The sequence below is a fragment of the Coturnix japonica genome, chromosome 19 (assembly GCF_054131305.1).
Source record: "Coturnix japonica strain WE chromosome 19, WE-NBRP24, whole genome shotgun sequence".
Lineage (NCBI taxonomy): Eukaryota > Metazoa > Chordata > Aves > Galliformes > Phasianidae > Coturnix > Coturnix japonica.
Window position 1 is genome coordinate 12011666 of NC_140681.1, and position 20728 is coordinate 12032393.

General features: G+C 40.1%; 1 protein-coding gene across 5 annotated transcripts; it reads right to left on the reverse strand.

The window, feature by feature from the left end:
* Nucleotides 1–94: 94 nt before the first annotated feature.
* On the reverse strand, nucleotides 95–20656 carry RAB22A (RAB22A, member RAS oncogene family). 5 transcript variants are annotated; one of them, XR_014936032.1, is made up of 10 exons: nucleotides 20410–20656; nucleotides 19055–19134; nucleotides 15840–15921; nucleotides 13669–13740; nucleotides 13435–13541; nucleotides 11521–11630; nucleotides 10182–10312; nucleotides 1357–1394; nucleotides 948–1051; nucleotides 95–290 (listed from the first exon to the last, which is right to left on the reverse strand). XR_014936032.1 is itself a non-coding variant. In XM_015881759.3 (8 exons), exons 1-7 carry the CDS (start codon nucleotides 20443–20445, stop codon nucleotides 10215–10217), a joined length of 585 nt encoding a protein of 194 aa, XP_015737245.1. In that variant the 5' UTR covers nucleotides 20446–20656; the 3' UTR covers nucleotides 95–1394; nucleotides 10182–10214. The 5 variants fall into 5 exon arrangements, 2 of the variants coding, with proteins under 2 accessions (XP_015737245.1, XP_085376687.1); XR_014936030.1 differs by having other exon boundaries at nucleotides 95–1051; XR_014936031.1 differs by having other exon boundaries at nucleotides 948–1394.
* Between the last annotated feature and the right edge of the window lie 72 nt (nucleotides 20657–20728).

Below are 20728 nucleotides of genomic sequence, written 5' to 3' on the forward strand. Positions count from 1 at the left end.
AAAAGCATCATTAAAGTCAGCGCAGTGGGTTTAAGGCTCTCCAAGAGTAAACGCTAGAAAACACTCTATAAAATAACTTAAATGTACAGGTTGGTCTGAAATGAAATACTGCTTTATTGGTGGCCTCAGGCCAGGGCAGTACAGCAGCTTACGTCCTCCAGACCCACTCCTCTTCAACATTCCAGAAGTTCATAAGAATCCATAATCTGTTTCTGTAACACACCAGACGGAGCAGGACCACGGCTTTAAGGTCCTAAAACCTGATTGCTTCAATACAAGTTAATGGTTTCCTAATTGTTTGCCAAAAAAAAAAAGACAAAAAATGGTTAAAAAGAACTGGAATAAAAGGGCCGTCGGCACTGCTGGCAATGCAAATGACTGATGGACACGTTAAAATTAACACCACTAAATGGGACGATGACATTCAGTGCTGTAAGGAAGCCTGCACAGTATGTCTGCAGTATTTATACCACATCAACACTTCAGCTGCTCTTGTCCATGAGAATCCTTGTTTTTCACCCAGTGTCACCTACAAACACGTTTCATCCTTTGTGGTTGTTGCAACTACTTTCATTCCACACCAAAATAACCCCCCGTATGTATTTAGTACAACTTCATTTTACATCATGCAAATGAAACTTGGTAACACTTTCTAGCCAATAAATACGGCAGGAGTTGTTAGGTAGCAACATGCTTAAATATCCATAACTGCTGCTCTACCATAACTTCCTTCTCTGTGTTGGAGAAAAAGTGGTCACAACATCACATATGTGAGTTGGTTAGGGGTTTTTTTTATATATCTGTGCTATTCTACTTTATTAGATTTGGAGCCCAGGACGTCCTTATTATTTTTGTTATTTTGAGGAGTCTAATTTATACTATAAACTACAGATTATGTCATAAGATTTTATTAGACCTCAAATTAAGAAGTGATTCAGTTCACTCACATTTTGGAGTAGAGTTTTTTCTTGGCTGATATTCTGGAAACATGATCCTCTTCCATGTCATCTCTTTGATTGTTTTACTTTTATAAACAGATTCTCTCCCTGCGCTATAAAACACAGCTGTCCATAAACATCCCAAGTAATTGGTAGAAAGAGATAAGCTTTATATATATATATATGCAAGTTAATTGGAACGTAATGAGAAATAAGACAGAGGAAACCTTATACAACGTACAGTCATACGTAATAAAAGTCCCCAAAGCAAACAACAGCTCAGCATTGCTGCCTGCACCCTTCCACGTTCTGCTTTTTCTGACAATATAAAGTACAGCCTTCAGTGTTGGATGCTAAAGGCTACGCCAGGCTGGAGCACCTTATAAGAGCAGATTGCACTGAGCAGCTCTGAACTTACCTGCTTGGATAGCGAGGACTCCCCTGTGTTCATCCATGCTGAAACACATATAGAACACAGCAGGTTTTTTATGCAAAGTGGACAACTTAGCAAGTCTAATGAAAGTAGTTTTCTGGTTGTATGTAAATGTGCACACAGTCAGTATCGTTCAGACCAGAGTAACTGAAATGGATCCGTGTCACAAAATCACCTGCAATGCCGCACCGTTGTCAGTTAACAAAACAACCTTCATCTCATTAACAGATCAGCCACTCCAAGGCTGGAAGGCACACGTTGCCAACATGCATTTCTGATTAACAGAAGGGGCAGATTGGGATGAATGCCACTGGGGAACTCTGAAAGGCACTAAGGAAGCTTTGGACAGCAGCGGTTTTAAAGAACACTTCTCTTTTACTTTAAATTCTATGGAAGTCTCTATCCACATTAAATGAAAACCAGGATACAGGTATTTCAGGTGAAGGAGCAGTTTTAGGAGCAGGATTCTGGGGGGCTTATGCCTTTGAAGGCTGCTGTCAACATGTTACATTGCATCACACATTGAAACAATAAAACTACATCTTTTAATCACCAAACAAGACAAGGGAGATAACTCTAGGCAAGCCCATATTTCTGTGCTGTACATAACAAAAGCAGCTTAAAGCAACCACAAAGAAAAAGAGGAAGCAAGCAAGCAGCAAATCAGAACAGAACCCTTTTAAGCACAGCAGCCCCCCAGAACACTGTGCAGATATTAAAAGCACTTCACATTCTGATTGACAGAAACCTGGTCTAAGCAGTCAAGAATTCAGCTTTTGATGCAGTCTAAGCTAAACGCAATGTATTAAATAACTTGATCCCATTAGAATCTGTCAGGCCTCGCACAAGCTGACAAGGCTGTGTGTGGCCTGCAGTTCCTCAGCCATCATGCTGCAAAGGAAGGAAGCACGAGACAAAAGCTGCATTCTCTCTGCCATTTTTTCCTTGTCCCTTTCTGCACAAGCTCGTCTTTTGTCCGTCTGTGTATACATAAACCATGGAAAACCATCAGCTTTTAAATGATCGCTAGTGATAGCTCTTGGAAAACAGCTACGTGAACTATCACTTACATCCACTTTGCAGTGGTATTGCTTAACCTTCCTCTCCCACAATTCTATTCCGACTTTTGACAACACTGAGGATTTTGGAACCACTCAAACAAGGTCAGCACGTTTATAAACAAAGCTTTTTATTAATAAAATGTTTACACCTTTTTTGCACAATACATCAGACTGGTAGTGATTCAGCATGTTATTACACTAGAAAAGTTTATTATGAATGCATAAGCCAAAAATGCCGTTTACATTATGCCAAACCAACATTTCTTAATTGTCATTCTATGCACTACATGGGAGTATAACAACACAAACCAGAAGGAGAAAACAAAAGCCTGGTTTTCCTCATTAGCATCTACAAACCAACAATACAGACAAACCTGTACACACCCTCGGGACCAGCCCAAGAGAAGACTAGAAAAGTCTCAGAACATTCATTAGCTGGGGAACTCATCACTGTAAGATTTCATCACTCGTGACCTGACTGCGTTTCATGCAGTGAAGCAATGGTAATAAATTTGTGCAGTTTACAGTGCTGCAAATGCTCTGTAACTTTGAGCGGCTTTAGTTTGTTTCAGTAAGAGACACTACAGTAAGAAGGCACAGACCCTTCCATCTTTTTAGCAGGTTAACCCAATACTGCAAGGAGAAGGCAGATCGTTCTTAAGAGGGACAAGAACTGCTGAGTCAAAAGTTAACCTTCACGCTTAATTTTACAGGCATATGTGTATTACACCGCAAGAGCTAAATGTATGTCAGGTTATTCCTGTGCCCTGAATACACAAATGCAAATGTGTAGTTCTTGTTTAGACACTTCCAGAACAATTCCCTTTTTTCTTCACCATACTGGGGAATGAGAGGGTGCAATGGGGAGCACTGCCAAGAAGCCTGAAGTGTCTTACATCTAAATATCCTCCATTTCTTTGTCTTATGTCAATTCACTGTGTCACAGTTCCATTGCTGGATGCACTACATTCAGAAATACCAAGTACAAAAGAAGTCGATCACTTCTGTACTTCACATGATGCTGTTTGGGCATTACAATAATTCACTTCCTCCAGATGACTGTGATTTTTGCCCTCTTACCTAGTACAGTGAAGCATGTCCCAGTGGTACATGTCTCAGCTGCTATGATTTCTTAGTGCAGCTTTATGAAATCATTAAGAGGTGACCATTTTGTTCACAAATATTTGCTGCTCAAACTTTTGAGGAAAAGACACTCGACACCTTTTCTTGGCTAAATCCCAGAAGGAAACAAACAACAAATAGTCAAGAAAACATAACGGATTTAATAATAGGAAATTCACACTGTGACAAGAGTGAAAATGAGGCAAGAAAGCAGCAGTGACTTTATCAATGGGTCTGAGATGCAGCAAACCAAAGTGCAACAACTGGATGGTGTCTTCTGTCCATATAAATGACAAGGACAGCAGAAAAGCTTGTCTGTATCCTTCAGCATTACAACAGGAGTAGCAGTTGGTTTGTTTGGTAATTCATGTTAAAAAAAAAAACATTGACAGGAATAAAACAAAGAAAAACCCACCTTCCTTGAACAAAACAGTTAGTGTTTAAGTGAAAACTTAAAGCAGGATGATGCATTGAGAAGAGCAGAACCATTTCTTCCAGGGATTTTCTGTTTTAGAATAAGGACAGTTTCAGTAAATGTTGCACCCATTTTTAGGGGACAGACTCATCTTAGTGCCTTGATTTTCCACATAAAACAAGAGGCATCAAATCACTGAGCTACTAGAACACCTGGAAGTATTTTGAAATAGCTGCTTACAGCAGGTGCACTTAAAAATTCAGGGTTGGGAGGGGAAAATGTGAGGGGAAGGACAGAAGGAAAGGAGAACTTTAACATGTCAGAGACGAAGCTCATCAATACGCTCAGGATGCGGGATAGTCTTATATCCCTCAGAAGCCCTAAGGATCAGTGACACTTCATGGACAGTCTGGTAATGCTTATTCGATTTCTGCAGATCAAACATTTTTGATCCTCACTGATAAGAAAAAGTTTGTGTGCAAATTTTCAGAGACCACCAGAAGATCAAGAGGAATTATTTTAAAAACAAGTATTGAGGTCAGAAGGCCTAACAGTTACAGAGTTACGTTTTGGCAATTGAATACTTGGTAAGAAACAAAGATACAGTTTCAAGCTTATTTCTTTTGACCTGCTGGACTCCTACAACTCTGAAAAGGTCAGCTGACATTCTTGTTCTAAAACACTGCTAAGAAATGTTAGATTAGTAATTGACAACAGTATCGTCTGTGAATTTTCTGTTGCCTAACATTAGCAGGGATGTGATCTATTAATAGAGATGTGATGTGAACACAGAATAGCTCAGTTGTAGAGGACCTAAAAAATCATTGAGTTGAACTGCCTGACCACTTCAGGGCTAAGCAAGATTTAAAGCACAGAAAAGCATTCAGGCAGGATTTGAGCATCTCCACAGGAGACTTCTCTGGGCAGCTGTTCCAGCATTCCCTCACCCTCAAATTAAACAACTATTTTCTCAATTTCATATGGAACTCCCTGTGCTCCCATTTTGCCCACTGCCCCATGTCCTGTCGCTGGGCACCACTGAAAAAAGTCACTTGTCATCCGCCCTGATGATGGTAGGTAAGATCCCCTCTCAGTCTTGTCTGTGGTTCTCCAATGCCAGTAACAAGCATCAATCACTGGATCAAAGATTCCTGAGCCCATTTGGATACACTGATAAGAACTTGCAGAGCCCAGAGCTGCACACAATATCCACAGTGAGGCCACACCAACTCTAAATATGGCAGGAGATGCACCTTTTGACCAGCTAGCTATGCTGTGTGTAAAGCACTCCATAACAGTTTGCCCTCTTGGCTGCCAGGACACTGCTGGCTCATTGTCAGCCTGCTGTCACCAGCACTCCCAGGTCCCTTTCTGCTGAGCTGCTCTCTCCAGCTACTTGTCTCCCAGTCTGTACCTGCATATGACACTGCTCTGTCACAAGTGCAACACCCAGTGTTCTACTGTTGCTGAAATTCATGCCACTGCTGATTGCCCAATGCTCCAATCTATCTAATCCCTCTGCAAGGTCTCCTGTCCTCCAGGCACGAGCACCTCCCAGTTTATTGTCAGCAGCAAATGTGCTGAGATCGCATTCCACTCCTGCACCTAGACTGTTGATAAAATGATCGAACAGAACTGGCTCTAGAAGCAAGCCCTGGGAACATTGCTAGGGACTGGTTGCCGACCAGATGTAGCTCCATCCACTACAAACTCAGGTTCTACCATTGAACCAGTTTATCAGCTTGGTGGGACAGTTTGTCCAGAAGGATGCTGAGAGGGACAGTAACAAAGGTCTTATTACATCTACTGCCTTTCCCCCACAGACCAAGCAGTTGGCTTGTCATTGAAGGAGATCAAAGTACAGAGGCAAAGCCTGCGTGAACTCACATTGTCTATGCCTGACAAAAGCTTTTTTCTGCCCTCTAAGAGCCTTTCAACAGTACTCAGGGCACTGGCTGAACAGTAGTCTTCTCCATAATTTTTCCAGGGACCAAGGTTAGACTGCAGGTCTGTAGCTTCCTGGGTCTTCCCTCATGTCCTTGCAGAGGGGTATAAACACTGGCCATCTCCCGGGCAGTAGGAACGTCCCCAGACTACCATGGCCTTTGGTAAATTAAGTCCAGATGTTAAGACCTCTCTGGAGAATTTCTTGCAGATCTTTGAAAAGCTTATTTCTAAGCATAGAACTGTAATGCTTTAAGAAACTGCCTCACTGTAGGGTCTCAGATCACTGCAAAACAACTCCCTGCTAAGAAAACTTATCCCTATCTCTTGTCTACAAAAAAGATGAGCCACAAAAAGCGTTTAAGAGAGACTCCTGAAGCTTTTTTTAATAGGCAGTAAAGAAGCTTAAATTATTTGGGTGTTCAGACTCTCCCCATGCTTGCAACATTTTTCACTTTATGTAGGTATTGCTACTTACAAGTGAGGCTCTCCCTGCAGTCACCTGCCACAAAGCTTAGACTGCTGCTGTCCCGTAAACCCTCAATTCCCAAGGCAGTCTTTGCAGATTACTGACATTGCACACCACAAAGACTCCGTTACCAAACACTAAAGACAGTTTCACAAGAAATCCATTCAAACATCAATAAAATTTCCTTTCCCAGCTAATACTCAATAGGCTATAATGAATATTAACACTAATGTTGAGGAACAATTTAGGATTAGCATCAAAACAATAAAGCTTGTTAGTGCTAATTTTTAAACCATTCAAGAAATTAAAAATTATTATTATTTTTTTAATAATTAAAATGTAGCTTTAATCAAGACGATAATTTCCAGTGCATTTCCCATGGCCAGACTAGGGGACCTCAATTCCAGATCAGTAAGAAGACACTGGCTCCTCTCCTCTTACTCTCCTCCCAACATATCAATATCTTTTCTTGAACAGGCTGGTAATACTGGTACTACACACACCGACAGATTAAAAATGAGTTTAAGCTGAACACCCCTGTAAGCTGTTAACTGCCTGATACTTAGAGAAAAGGTCTCACTGAAGTCAGGAGGGATTTAAAGTGCAATGATTTGTTTTGCTTCAACATGTGTCTGACAGTATAAAAAGTCTTTGCCTCCCTGTCAACAGCAAAAGTTGTCAGAATTCTCCTAGAACTTTTTAAAGCACCTATTGCAAGTTTCAGTGGTTTGGCTACTAAATGCCTCCGTTTTGTTAAGCACAAGCATCCACATTTCACCTGTCTAAGGCATTTAGCATGTCAGCTTTGAACACGTATATAAAATATACTACAAAACTACTCAGCACAGATCAAGAGCATTACAGGTCCTTTAAGAGACTGAGAATTTATAGGGAATGATGAAGACTCCCTACAAAACACAGGCAGCACATTGAAGTAGCTCCAAAACGAAATAATAAACTATTTATCAAAGGACATTTTTGTACACATCTGTACTTTTGTGAGGGAGAGTTGGTATTGTTAAGAAGTGGAAATGGTAATACTCTGTCAGCTAAAAAAAATGCTCTGGATCAATGATATGACACACAGCTCATTACCTCCTACATATCTGATGTCTGCCCCTTCATAAAACTTTGTGCAGCAATCACTTCCCTTTTATAGCATTTTAAAACCTGGACTCTGTGACAAGTGCCATTCATTAAAGGCAAACCTCAGGACTACAGTTTTATTCCACTATTTCAACAACTCCTTAACAAAATTAAGAAGTTAGTTGAAATGGTTGATTATCAGCACTTCAAACACTCAAAGGCTAATCTGCCTTCAAACAGAGAAGTTATGTTAGGACAAAATGTAATTAATTTCAGTCAGCAGATGGCCTAAAACTAATACAGAAGAATCCATTTTCCTCCAACAAAAATGAGACGTTGAACATGTGTGTCTCATCTAGAGAGGACTGCACATCAGCTTGCAGCTAAAGCCTACTGATCAACAAACAGTTATCTTGGCTCAAACCAACTTACATGAACGGTCTGTCATTTTACACAGGCACAGTCTTTAGAAGCTGCCTCACTTCAACATCTGGGCAATCTGAAATAATGGCCTTTTCCATGGGTACATTAACTGGAGCCCTTCAAAATCAGAACTGCAACTCCCTGTCTGGAGTTACAGCTACAGCAACCTCTATATGAGCACAGTTTCAGTCTAGCCTACAATTCAATATTTTCTTCTCAAGTCAATAAATGTTGGATAAATACGATTAGACCACTTCATTATTTCATTGAAAAAAAGATTTGAACTCAAGTTTTATTCCGTGCTGAAAACCAATAACAAAAAGCAGCAAGTTCCAAAAGCCTTCTCATAATGCATTTTGCAGGAGTACCATTTTCTGTTCATACACCATTAGCTTTCAACGACACACAACAAAGTATCAACATAAGGCCAAATACTGACTGTTTTTTGCCTCTACCAGCTTTGTTAAGGCCCATCATTTCAAGAAGGTTTCAAACAGCCTTTTAATGAAAATAAAGACTTCCTAAGCATTCTGTCAGCATGAAACCCGTGCAGCTGTGGCAAAGAAGGCATAATCGAGCAAGGGCGTGGTCAAAACAAAATGTAGTCCCCATATTTCATTAGATCATACAATTAAAAATCTCATCCCAATAGTTTGGCTGTTTTGCTCCATAATAGCTCTACAAGAACTTTGGATAGTGCAAACTGATCTGAATTACAAGTCCTTCCATTTACTAAATCTTTTCTGTGATTCCTTCAGAGAAAATACTTCAGATGATAGAAAGCCAGACTGCAAACAGAACAGCCCTCATTTTCAGACTAAAGCTTAACTAAAGCTTTATTAGTACGTACTTAAGACCTTTGAAGAACTTCAGTAGTGCCAGTAGGAAACAAAGAAGTGAAAATAAAATAAAAAAAAGCACAAAAATGTATGGTCAATCTATGGTTTAATTGCATGCAAACTTAAACCAACACAATATAAGGTAAGCATTGAATAAAAAACAAGAAGAAAAAAAAAAAGAGAGAGAGAGAGAAAGGAAGAAGGAAAAGCCACCACAAAAACAAGAAAAGAATCACAAACCCAACCCTAGCAGGTAAAAAAGCCCAGGAACTAGAGAAGCAATGATCTACATCACCACGTGTCTTAAGGTTACTTTTTATTTGTACTTGTGCCCAAAACAAGAAAGACTGGGTGCAACACAGGTGAAAACCTGTTCAGACAGACCTCACTCTGTACCAATAGCAGCCTCTATTGGACCTTTCAAACGTGATTTAAAGAGAACTAATTTTAGCCTGTCTCTGGATGAAATTACAGCAACAATATCTAAAAGATGCTGGAGAAAAAAACCTGATGGAGAACCCCAGGAGTGCACCCATAGGTGTGGAATGGAAGGAGTGAATAAGACTGCTATTTTTAAAAGACTGTTTTCACATAACTTATAGTATTTTAAACACTGGTCTCATAAATATTATATGAACACTTTACACATGCTAAACAGTTAAATGTTCTCCCCCAGACCTTTTAAGTCTTATCAGAACTATTGGAAGCATCTGTTTACAGCATCTGCTTTTAGTCAGTAATCACTTCATTTAGTCAGAACTACATTTAGGCTTTCTTCGACCAACAACGTCAAAAACAGTAAGAACAAGAAGATGCCTATAAGCATATCAGTTTGCCTCAAATTCAGCACAGAAAGATTGTCCTTGGTTTAAGATCTGTTGTATGCGTCCCCACCCCCACTGCTTATCTTTAAATAAAAAGTGCAAATGGGCTCTGGGGAGTGGACGGACTGATTTGACTGTTATCTGCCTTCATTTGCTTATTCTGTAGCCACCTCAAAACCAACTGTCCCATTGCACTTTGGATTAGCTACACTTACGTTTCAAATAAGGCTCACTGAAGAAAAGGAAGAAACGCCATCTCATTAACCTTCAAAATCCAGACTCCTTCCACCTCCCCCCCAAGTCCCACAAAAGTGCTCGTTTCCCTTTTTACAAAAACACAATCTCGATTACAAAACTACTAAACATTTCAGTTCAACCATTCATAGTCAGCTTCCTTTTAAGCAAGGCCAAAGAAGTGATGATGGATTCCCTTTGAATGCAAGAGATACTACAACTTTTTGTAAGTAAACAGGCTGACATACGATGGCAGTCTTTTCTGCGAGCATACAGATGTCAGATGAACTGGTCCATTTTTACTGGACCGTTGGCGTATGAACACCAGCAGATAGAGATCTAAGACTGATAATATAAATCCAACGTGAACTATTAACTTCCAAGACCACCTACTGTATAAACAAGTCTGATTTTCAAATGGATCAGTCAACAGCAGCTGCGCTTTGTCACCGACGGCTGTCTTCTAAGTTTGAAGCCCTTACCACTAGACGGGGGGTTGGTGTCAGTTGATGGAATTCTACGACCTACAAGGAGGCAGAAAAAGACATTTATGGCAAACATATTTGAAACTAATTCTATTCATTCAGCATATGTTAGGTCATTAATGCATAACAGAAGAATGGCAGTTAACAGTCTATACCGTGTCTGCTGGAGGTATGGAACCACAAAAGAAAAGTGAGGCAGCATTAAGCTAACTTCACACTTCAGGCTAATCTTGTCTTAGAGATCTAAATCACAGAAGAACCCAGAGAATATGCTCTGTAGGATGCAATACCTTATGGAAACTCTCTGCTCTTGACCTGTCTTTTCCCAGCAGACCACCTGCACCAGGCTTAACACCGAAAAGCTTCTAAGAATAGCTGCTTTAGTCACCCCAGCAAACATTTCAAAGCTGACCATTCCTGGTTGAGCATTCTTCTCGAGAGGGATTTAAGAAATTATTCCATACCTTAATCAGCAGAAATTTTTAGAGTACAGAGAACAACTATTAAAGTCAATAAACCATGAAGCTTATATATAGCACATACTTCTGACTTCAGCTTCAATATACTGACCTGCTTACAAGAACAACAAACGTCTGTTTTTGTTTGAGAAACACATTATCTGTACCCTGGTGCTGCTGCCTGAAATATATCCTACAGATAATACTGTATTCATTTAGGAACACTGCTTTTCATTCACACACGGAAAAGTGTTTGCCTTCATTCTCTACCATGAATGAGACAGAAATGATTTGCCATTTAATTGAAAAGTGAGGTATCACAGAAATACTGGTAGAAAATCCACACACTGTGTATTATTTCCTAGGCAGTAAATTACTAATTTCAATTCTTATGTTTTCGAAAATGCATTAGTCGGGACTAAGTACAAGCACTAAAAGTGAGAATTCAATTAATTTTATCAGCTGTATGAAGTTCGGATATTCGCCACACCATTTACTGTCCCTTCCATAACCTTGGAAGTATTAACTGAATCATCCAATAACAGACATAGTGATACTGACTGCTATTAATCTGGCAGCACTAGAGAACATGAAGGTTCCATGTAGGGACTTTACATAAATCATTAGATGAGGAAAAATATATACAGCTCATTTTGCAGTTAGTATGCGTACTTGGATGCAATACTTAAATCAGCACACTCTTGGCTAAATAGCACAAAAAACAGACAGAATCACATTTCTACTTGAGCTTCCTTCAGAAGAAAACCCACTACCTGTTTAAATACTTACTAATTTCTATAAAGAGTTCATTAATGTTTATTGCATTTTTCGCACTTGTCTCTACAAATATTGCATGAATGGAATCTGCATAGTCTTTAGCATCTTTTTCCATGACTTCCCTGAAAAGAAGCAAAGAAAGAACTGAATGTAGAAAAATACATAATTCAGAACTTTAAAAGACTGATAAACTTCTGAGTGTCATGTTTAATGAATATTTTCTATTATCTGTTTTGCATCACCCTGCTCCCCCACCCTGAAATTGATACTCATTTTTCACTCTGTGCTGTCTCCTTGCTTCGGGGCAGGATCATCACTAAAGCATAATCAAACTAACAAAGCCATCTGACATGACAATGGAGTTTCATTCCAGACTACTCTAAGTGTAGGTCTGCAATCAATCATTGGGAGTGGTTTATTTTTTCCACACATACAAGTTTCAGATGCATTGAAAAGACCCTCCTGTACATTCCCCTAATCCAATGATTTCCTACAGCTGCTTAGAAAACCAGGCATCACTCAGTGCTGCACAGATCATTAGTACGGCATTTAGTTTACTCGAAGCAATGAAGACATAGATGCGAACAGGAACTTACTTCGACTGTGCACACAACTACAGAGCCAAGAAGTGAAAAGAAATATTTTACAGCCTTAAGCAGGCAAGTTGCTAGTGCAGTATTTCCTTCAACAACAGAAAATAAAACCAAACCAAAGCCCAGCAAATAAAGAGAAGCCTATGCTCTACGTATCTTTACATAATGTTTCAAAAACACATAACTACTTTCAGTAACAAGAGACTTAGGACATCAAGACACGAAAAGTGGTCAGTGTCTCAAATACTCTCACAAAGAATCTTACTCATTGGCTTCAATTGCAGTATGTACATGATTTACAATTCCAGCTAAGTACCAAGAAATAAGTGTGAGACTTAATACTGCATGCCTTACAATTGGCACATAGATAATTTTATTCCATACTGATTCCAAGGGACACGCTATTTCTATCAAGTTATTACAGCATGCTAAGTAACTAAAACATAGGAATAATTTGTACAACTATACCAACTTTGCAGAGGTTCTTTAAACACATCACCATCTGTCTCCCTTGAGACAGCAGCTGCAGTACCTTTTCCAATGAAAGCTAAAAACAAGGAGTGTGCACACACCTTCGTTCTGAATTCTGGATTATTTAACCTGGATACGAATAATAAAAGGCGTCTTTTGTTTTTAATACAGGCCTGCTTAAAGTTTGGCTGTTCATAAAGTTTCTCAAAAACTTTTCCCACTCCCTGCAACCATTCAACCACAGCCAATTCCACCCTAATGTTTAAGCAGTGAGGGAAGGCACCTGAACAAGCAAGTCAGAAAAACCTACACAATGCTTTCCAACAGCCTTGACGCTTTTCATAACAAAATGAGGTGCTACAGATTGACAGGAGTACTTCTTATAAAAGGTGGTAAACTGCTTGTATTACACTGTAGTTTCATAGGTGGTTTTAAGCTTGTGTAACTTGGCACTGCCACCAGAAAGGTAATCCTGTCTCGCTGTAAACATCTCATTCCTAACCCTGCTACCCCCACAGCAAGTTATCATGCTGTGAGCAAGTGAAATACACGTGGATAAGTTTTCCTTTTTAAAATTGGTTAGTTTTAATCTAGATCAATTTTACAGCCCGATTTAGTGCTAAATCACACAGGTATTCACACCAGCAAAGAGGAAGATGTGGGCAAGGAAAACAAAGGCAAACTAACCCAATTTTTCGGCAGTTGACACGGCTCAGTCTCCTTGTGAAACTATAATGACAGCGCAAAAAAAAGCTTAAATTGCTCTAAATCTTTTACTAGCTTTGAAATCTTAAAAATAGCATCTTTAACACTATGAACCTGCCTCTGAAACTAAGGCTCCAAACTGACAACAGTTATTTACCTTACGTCGTTAAGATCACATTTATTTCCTGCAATAGCTACAACAATGTTTGGAGGTCCGTGTTGTCGAAGCTCTTTAACCCAATTCTTTAATGTTGAGAATGTTTCCTGATGTGGCACAGAAAAAAAAAAACAAAGCAGAATTAGGAACCAGAGCTGCTTCATAACACAAAAAGAATTGGTAATGCTGAGTAAAAAAATGCATATATATACACACACATACTGAATTTCTTACCTCTTTTGTGATGTCATAAACTATAATGGCAGCTGCTGACCCTCTATAGTACATTGGGGCTAATGCACGAAACTAAAAAAAAAAATAAAATATATTATGAATCTGATTTTTCACTGACCTCCAGAATTTGCTTCTTAATACTAATAAGAGAGAAAATTGTTTTTAAATTTAACATTAGCACAAAGGTTTTCTTTGCAGAGAACCAGCACAATAGAATATGCAAGCTTCCATAGAAGTATTATATGAAGGCCAACCAATAAATAGCTTGGGGATCAGCAGCACACCTGCCATAAAAAGCAAGCAGCCTAACTAGAGTTTGACTAAACTAAAAGTCATGAATAAAACACAGATTTTCATGAAGACCTATTTGGTTCCTATAAAACATCAATTTCCTTTTGCTTAGTACAGTTCAACTGAGAGCAATATTATAAATCACAAAAGTTTTGCTATAAGGGAGAATTCCAGACAATTTACATTTGGCTCTCAAATTTTGTTTAGGAAACAGTATTTTGAACACAAAGTTCACTATAGAAAAATATTTATTAGTGGGAAAGGGAAACACAGGCAGACATTCAGTTCACACTGGGGTATAATCCCTCCCCTCCACAAATACTAAAACGTAAAGGGAAACATATTTGGTAAACCACCGCTTGGACTGGTTGCAATTTGGCTTTTTGATTACTTGACTGTTTACTTTGGGAACAAACCAACTTTCGCTCGGTGATTTTGTAGTACCCTCATTTCCTGCCTGCTAACACTTAAATACATTTTTCCACTTAAGAGCAGTGAGCAGATAAAATACATTAACAAAACAGATGTTTCCAGAAATACTAAATTTTCCTTTTGCTGTTTTCAAAGACTTCAGCTTGCCATCCTGACTGATGAGCATTTTGACAGAACTAAGATATAATTTCTACAGAATCCTAACTCCTTTAAATAGCCTTCTGCTGACTTCACTCAGTGAGGAAGAAATGAGAGAACAAATATGGTGTATGTGTGTAGCTGTATGTCCAGTGAATGAGTGAACATCTCCAGCACAGAGCAATGCTAGTTTGCCACTCCCTGAAACTATTTAGAACCAGAGGCTGCCCCCAACGAGTTTACTAATGGGATTTAGAAGTAGAAAACAGAAGGCGCTCCTCCAAAAGCCAGGACCAGTAGTTGTGTTTATAAGTATCATAACTCCTTAGAGTTTACCATTCCATGAATGGTTTGGACATCGTTGGTGCTCCAGACCACTACAAATGGGATTCTTTCCACGATACACTGTCAGATGTGCTTCAAAGCCAGAAAACCATGCAACAGATTTCAGCACAAGGCATGTATACAGATCAGCTGTGACCTGCAGTAAGTGACAGTACTGGCTTTTCCTTAGAAATATGTGGCCCCCACAGAAACTTCTCTCAGGTGTGGAATAGGCCTTAGAGAAATCACAGGAGCCAGGTTAAGTCATCCTTCCTTTTTTGATTTAAAAAAAAAAACAACACCAGCAACAATAACACCACACAACTTGAATAGAAGAAAAGTAAAGAGATAGCACTCTGTCTAAAAACAGAAAGACACGGAACGTACCGGTCATGTACAGAGAGCTTCCTCAGATTGTAGCATGCTGAATCCAAACAGGATGGAATGCTAATACGTAATGGATGCTTCCTGCCAAGTTGTTGCAGGCACATTTGTAAAGCTTTCTGTTGAAGAGTACCACTCTCTCAAAAGTTGTATTATACTGCTCAGAAGACTCACATTCAAACACTACCATTTCAGAACGAGCCGTGATGTTCACATAAGGCAAACTATTAACAGTAAATGCTGACTGATTTCTGAAAATAGGACTGGGACATCTTTGATAACATGACATAGCCCTGATGATGAAAGTTGGCTTTATCTCATGCTGCTGGGAGGAAACCTGTAGTCATTCGGAATCTAGAGTTCTGAATGCAATACAAATATACTAGAGTGACTTTCTAGACATCAGGACTGTTGGCACACTAAAAATCCAGCAAGTCAGTTTCACCAGAACTCCTGAAGGTCAAACAACTGCACAGGAATAAATGAGCCTTTACATGACAATTTCTTACCCCTCTTTGTGGTTTGGGTAGGGGTAAAAACCATCCCAAACTGTAATCAGAACTGTATTTGAAGACAGGATGAAAGATATTGATGCTACTTACCCGCTCTTGTCCAGCTGTATCCCAAATTAGGAATTTATGCAGCTCATTTTGATACTGTACAGTCTTGGTCATAAATGAGGCTCTGGAAAATATGCCAAAACATGTCACCTTAGAAAAAAACCACCATGAACTGTTCAACAGGTTTATATTTCAATTAAATTGCTATTCCTCCCTAGATGTGACCGAAGTTCAACTAACAAACCAGAAGAGCCAAGCATGCAGGCTGTAAACCTTTTGACAAAACTAAAAAATCTATGATGACCAAAAAAAAAAAAAAGTCAGAAAGGTCAGCTTCCTCAATAACACTTTTCTTAAAAGAAGGAATTGTTACCACAAATTATCTAAATGTGTACAGGACGCCTTTGGAGGGTAAGAGATCAAAGCTTAACCCTCAGCAGCAGCTTTTTTTTTTTTTCCATTTAACATCTCAGTACTAAAACTCAAATGAATTCTTCATCATTCCACACTCAGGAGTACAGCACAGGAGAGTCTTATCTCCACTTGTAGGTGTTAAGGGGACAGACATCAACAGTAACTCACTCGCCGTCTCCACTCTGTACAGCTCCCATAACCTGCCTGTCATTATATATTTCAGCCTGCAGAGGCTCCTGCAGATCTAGAAAACAAAAGAAAATTCTCTTCTTCAAATGCCTCTGCCCCCCAGCTTCCAGTGTATTACAGCAACATTTTGAACTACTTCTGTGTTTTGCTCGATCTGCTTAACGTGAATCAGAGTATATCCCAAGAGCAGGAAACTCACAGACCTAATATTTTAAAAGAGAAAGGTCTTTCCTGAGTCTGTAACCTGTAGCCATTTTTATTAGAAAAAGAACACGCTGAATGCAGATTTTTGTTCGTTTAAGAACCTAAATATATGATCGCAGCATCCCTACAAAGAAACTACAATTTCTTTAAATGGAATAAGTTAGGTTTATTTTAGCAATGAGTAAAGAAATGGATAGGAACATCTGTTGAAAAGTGCAAAGGAGTTTGGTTTCTTTAAGATTGCTGGAAATTAAGCATCACTTCCTGAATTAGACTCCCACTGACAACTTCTCTGGTTCTACAAACCAAACCATACCAGTACATTCAATTTAAATCAAACGGCCATAATTCCACAAACACCTGTATTATATTCATTCAGTAGTGATATAAAGAGTGAGACAAGATTCTGCAGCAGCAGCATGAAATGCCCCCAGCATTGACAGCACAGAATATCCAAAATTCTAACAGGGTTTCTCCAGGCTGCCCACATTCAAATTTGAAGCATGAATTAATCATAGTGAAGTATGATTGCTCATATATTCTTAGAACTGTGAAAACAGGACAGGAAACATAAGATCATATCTCATGCACTCAAATACCCAGGAGGAAATATTGTTTTAGTTCTCACCTTTAGCTTTGTAAGATGCTCTAAAACTCCTCTCTCTAGTCCTCACTTCTACCTCCTGGTCTCAATTAGGAAATAAAAGCATGGTCTAGCAAAAATCCAATCATCAAATTTATTTATTAACTTCACACAGTCCAGCATATGGAAGGTTTTGATCAATTATATTACCATTGCAAAGTACTAAAATACAAAATCCTTTGACCATTTAATTTATCAAGATCACCAAAAGACACAGACTTATAGTCTGTCACTTCAAAAATCCACAGGAATCCCCGAACTGTATAAATCGAGGAGAACGCAAATTCATACCAGGTTACTCCGAGGTTTAACTCGGTCAACGTAAATGTATGGTCACACACATCTAACTACTAAACAGAGCATCCCACAAAAATAAATAAGCACTCCTCACCTCCGCAAAGCCTATGATTCTGTTACCACACCTGGACGCCTACTAGTTAAGCAGATTTATTATTATTATTTAAATTAAAAATAAAAAACAAGGAAAAAACCACAGCATCTAAACAAACAGGATCTGCGTGCATGAGCACGACTGATAACTTTAGGCCTGTGCTGATACCACCCGTACTGACCAGCTATTTAGCAGACTAAACTATAAAAAAAGAAAACGTTTTTATTTCTGTTTTTTAAAGTATCTGGACAGTCAGGAATGAAATCAGGTGCCCAAAATTTCAGAAATCCTGACGTAATACAAAAGTAAACTGATCTTTCAGTAGCGCCTGTCTCAACAGGGAGTTTTACTTGTAGCTGATGTCACTGTGAGCAGTAGGTTTTAACTTTCTGCACACACTAAACTTAAATGTTTAGAACAGGTTGTCCTTTGGCTTAAGGAAACAGCACCACAACTACTATCCCCACAGCAGTTTCACTGTCTTCCAAAAAAGAACATACTTGTAGCTAGCCTGAGAGCCAAGAATGTTCAGTCCTTGAAAGCATAACAAGATAATCCAGCAATCTATCTCAAGGGCTACCTCTGTTAACAAGAAAACTGAAATAAAAACATAATTTCTACAGAACATCTTGCAGTTTGATACCAGTATTTATACTGAAAAAAACAGGAAGGAGAAAGCAGTGAGGAATAGAGTGAAAAGAGAGAAAGATCAAGGAAACCACATTCTTTAGAAGGACAGAATGAGATGTAGCTGATATCTAATCAGCAGAATCTTTTTGATCAAAGCTGTAATAGAGGCTGTGTGGCACCTGAGACAGGAAGATGCACTGCCCCCCACACTTCTCAGCATCAAGTCATGTCCTCCTGTAAGTAAAGAATTGCTTCTGAGCAGAGCAGCTCATAAGACATTTTGAAAATAAAATAAAAACAGCAAAAGAAACCATCAGAAAAACTTTCAACCACTCCAGGAATTCCTGATGTCAATTCCTGATGTCCTCCTTCTTACCTATTTGAAGTTCTGAGCTCAGTATCACTGCTCCTCTGAGGCTAACCCGTAAAAAACCCTTAGCTGTGATACCAGCAGCACTAGCAACTTCTTCAGTTACTTAAGGGAATAGGTACAGCATGTCAATGTATAACATTAAACTGAATTAATGAGAAGAACTATCACCTGATTTAATATATTAATATCTGCAAAAGCCTTGGAGACTTGATATTGTAACTTACTCAAAAAAGAAGGCCACACTTGCATTATAATCAGACTTCAACATTTAAGAATAGACTAGGAGAAACGCATGTTGTTCACATAGCAGAAGCACCTGAAGTAGAACACTCCTAACAGGATTTTAGTAGCTGACATCAGCAACACAATATGGGTCCAGATCTTACAAATGAAAACTTTACTTCGTTTCTTACCCTATTGTTGGGTTGATGTTGGGATCAAAGCTATCCTCCACAAATCTCCACACGATACTTGATTTGCCCACACCAGTGTCCTAAAATAGAACAGAAACATGAAAGAGATATAATTTGCTGTACACAACTCTTTTTGTCCTCCCATCTTGCAATATTTTGTAGGAATAGCACAATCTGCAGAGAATCTCAGTGAAGTTAGAGGTTCAGAAATATTTCAGCTATTATCTTCTTTGTTAACTAGAAAAATCTATTCCTTATTATCAGTCATTCAACCTTCCATTGGCCCCCTAAAGGTGTACACAAACCATGAATGAACTTGAGCAGAGAAAGACCTTCTACCACAATTAGCAGCATACACAGAAACTGAATTTGGCACTCCACCTTTGTAAGCCAATCCAGCACGTGGAATTATACAGATGTGACACACACATTTCAGCTTCTGACTAATGCCGTCCCACCCTGCTTAATGAAAGGCCTGAGATGTCTGCTATGACACACACCTGAGACATGTTTAAAATACAACTTCACAGGGTCGTAAGTGGAAGAAGAGGAAATATCACATAAAAAATTTCATGTCACGTTTGTATTTGTACCATCAACTTGATTGTTAAAAAATAAACAATAGTAGGTATGTCTAGGAGTTTGAGAAGCAGTTCTCTTCGGCGCTTCCTCTTCTTAGACAAGGAAACACTTACAGGACAGGGTGAATGCAAAGCAGACAGTAACTGCATTGCCCCAGCTTGTTTCATATCATGGTGAGCACAGGAAAGCACAGCTTTCTCTCTGAAGGGCAGTGGGGCCACCTGGGAGCCACAGGATGGGATTCAGGGCACTCCATCACTTCCCACAGCAGCCCTGTAGCAATGCTCAGCTCCTTCCAGAGATTTTGAAACTTCGGCGTCACTTTGCTCCAAGTCTCCTCCTTTCCCACTGCTACACTTAAAGCACTTTCAAAAGCTGCATATACCGTTAAACAAATAAAGTTCTGCTTCCATCCCTCTCTTTCGAGTTTGATTTGGGATATTTGTGACCTCCAAGCTCTACTCGGCCTGCTTGGGAAGCATGAAAGCGCTCACCAGCTGCCCTGGCCTCCTCTGTTCCTTTTCAGACGATAACGCTGAGACACTGCAGCAGCATCATCCCGCGAGCAGCCCCGTCCCTCAGCTCTGCTCCCCGCTGCCGGGGCCGGACAGTCGTTACCGAGAGCAGCCCCAGCTCCGTCGGGGCCGCGGCCCATCGCTCAGTAGGGCAGGGCCGGGCACTCAGAGCCGCCACAGGCCGCGATCCCCGCATCGAAAGGCGCGGGGCGGACGGTCAACTCCCTCCCTCCGCCGTGCCCCGCACAGAGCACTCACCCCCAGCAGACAAACTTTCAGCTCCCTCAGAGCCATGGCCGGGCGGGCTGCACCTTCAGCGGGCACCAGAGACGCGGCTCACAACGCTCATAGCCCTCCTCGTCGCACGCGAGAGGCCCGAGGGCCGCTGGCAGCCGAGAGCCCGGAGCGACACCGCCGCCTCCCGCTCCCAGCACCGCTACCAGCGCCGCTCCCTCCTCAGGCGCCGCGGACACGACGCCATCTTGGGCGGCCGCCGGAGTCACCTGACCACACCCCCCAAGGCGGCCGCCGCCGCCCGCAGCTTTCCCCTCCCTCAGAGGAAGGGACGGCGGCCGCC

Excerpts from the sequence above, each read along its gene's own strand:
- RAB22A (XM_015881759.3), bottom strand. The coding sequence starts at position 20,445 with ATGGCTCTGAGGGAGCTGAAAGTTTGTCTGCTGGGG. Across the intron at positions 19,135-20,409 it reads TGAAAGTTTGTCTGCTGGGG|GACACTGGTGTGGGCAAATC; the intron begins GTGAGTGCTCTG and ends GTTCTATTTTAG. Across the intron at positions 11,631-13,434 it reads TGTGATCTTAACGACGTAAG|GGAAGTCATGGAAAAAGATG; the intron begins GTAAATAACTGT and ends GCTTCTTTTCAG.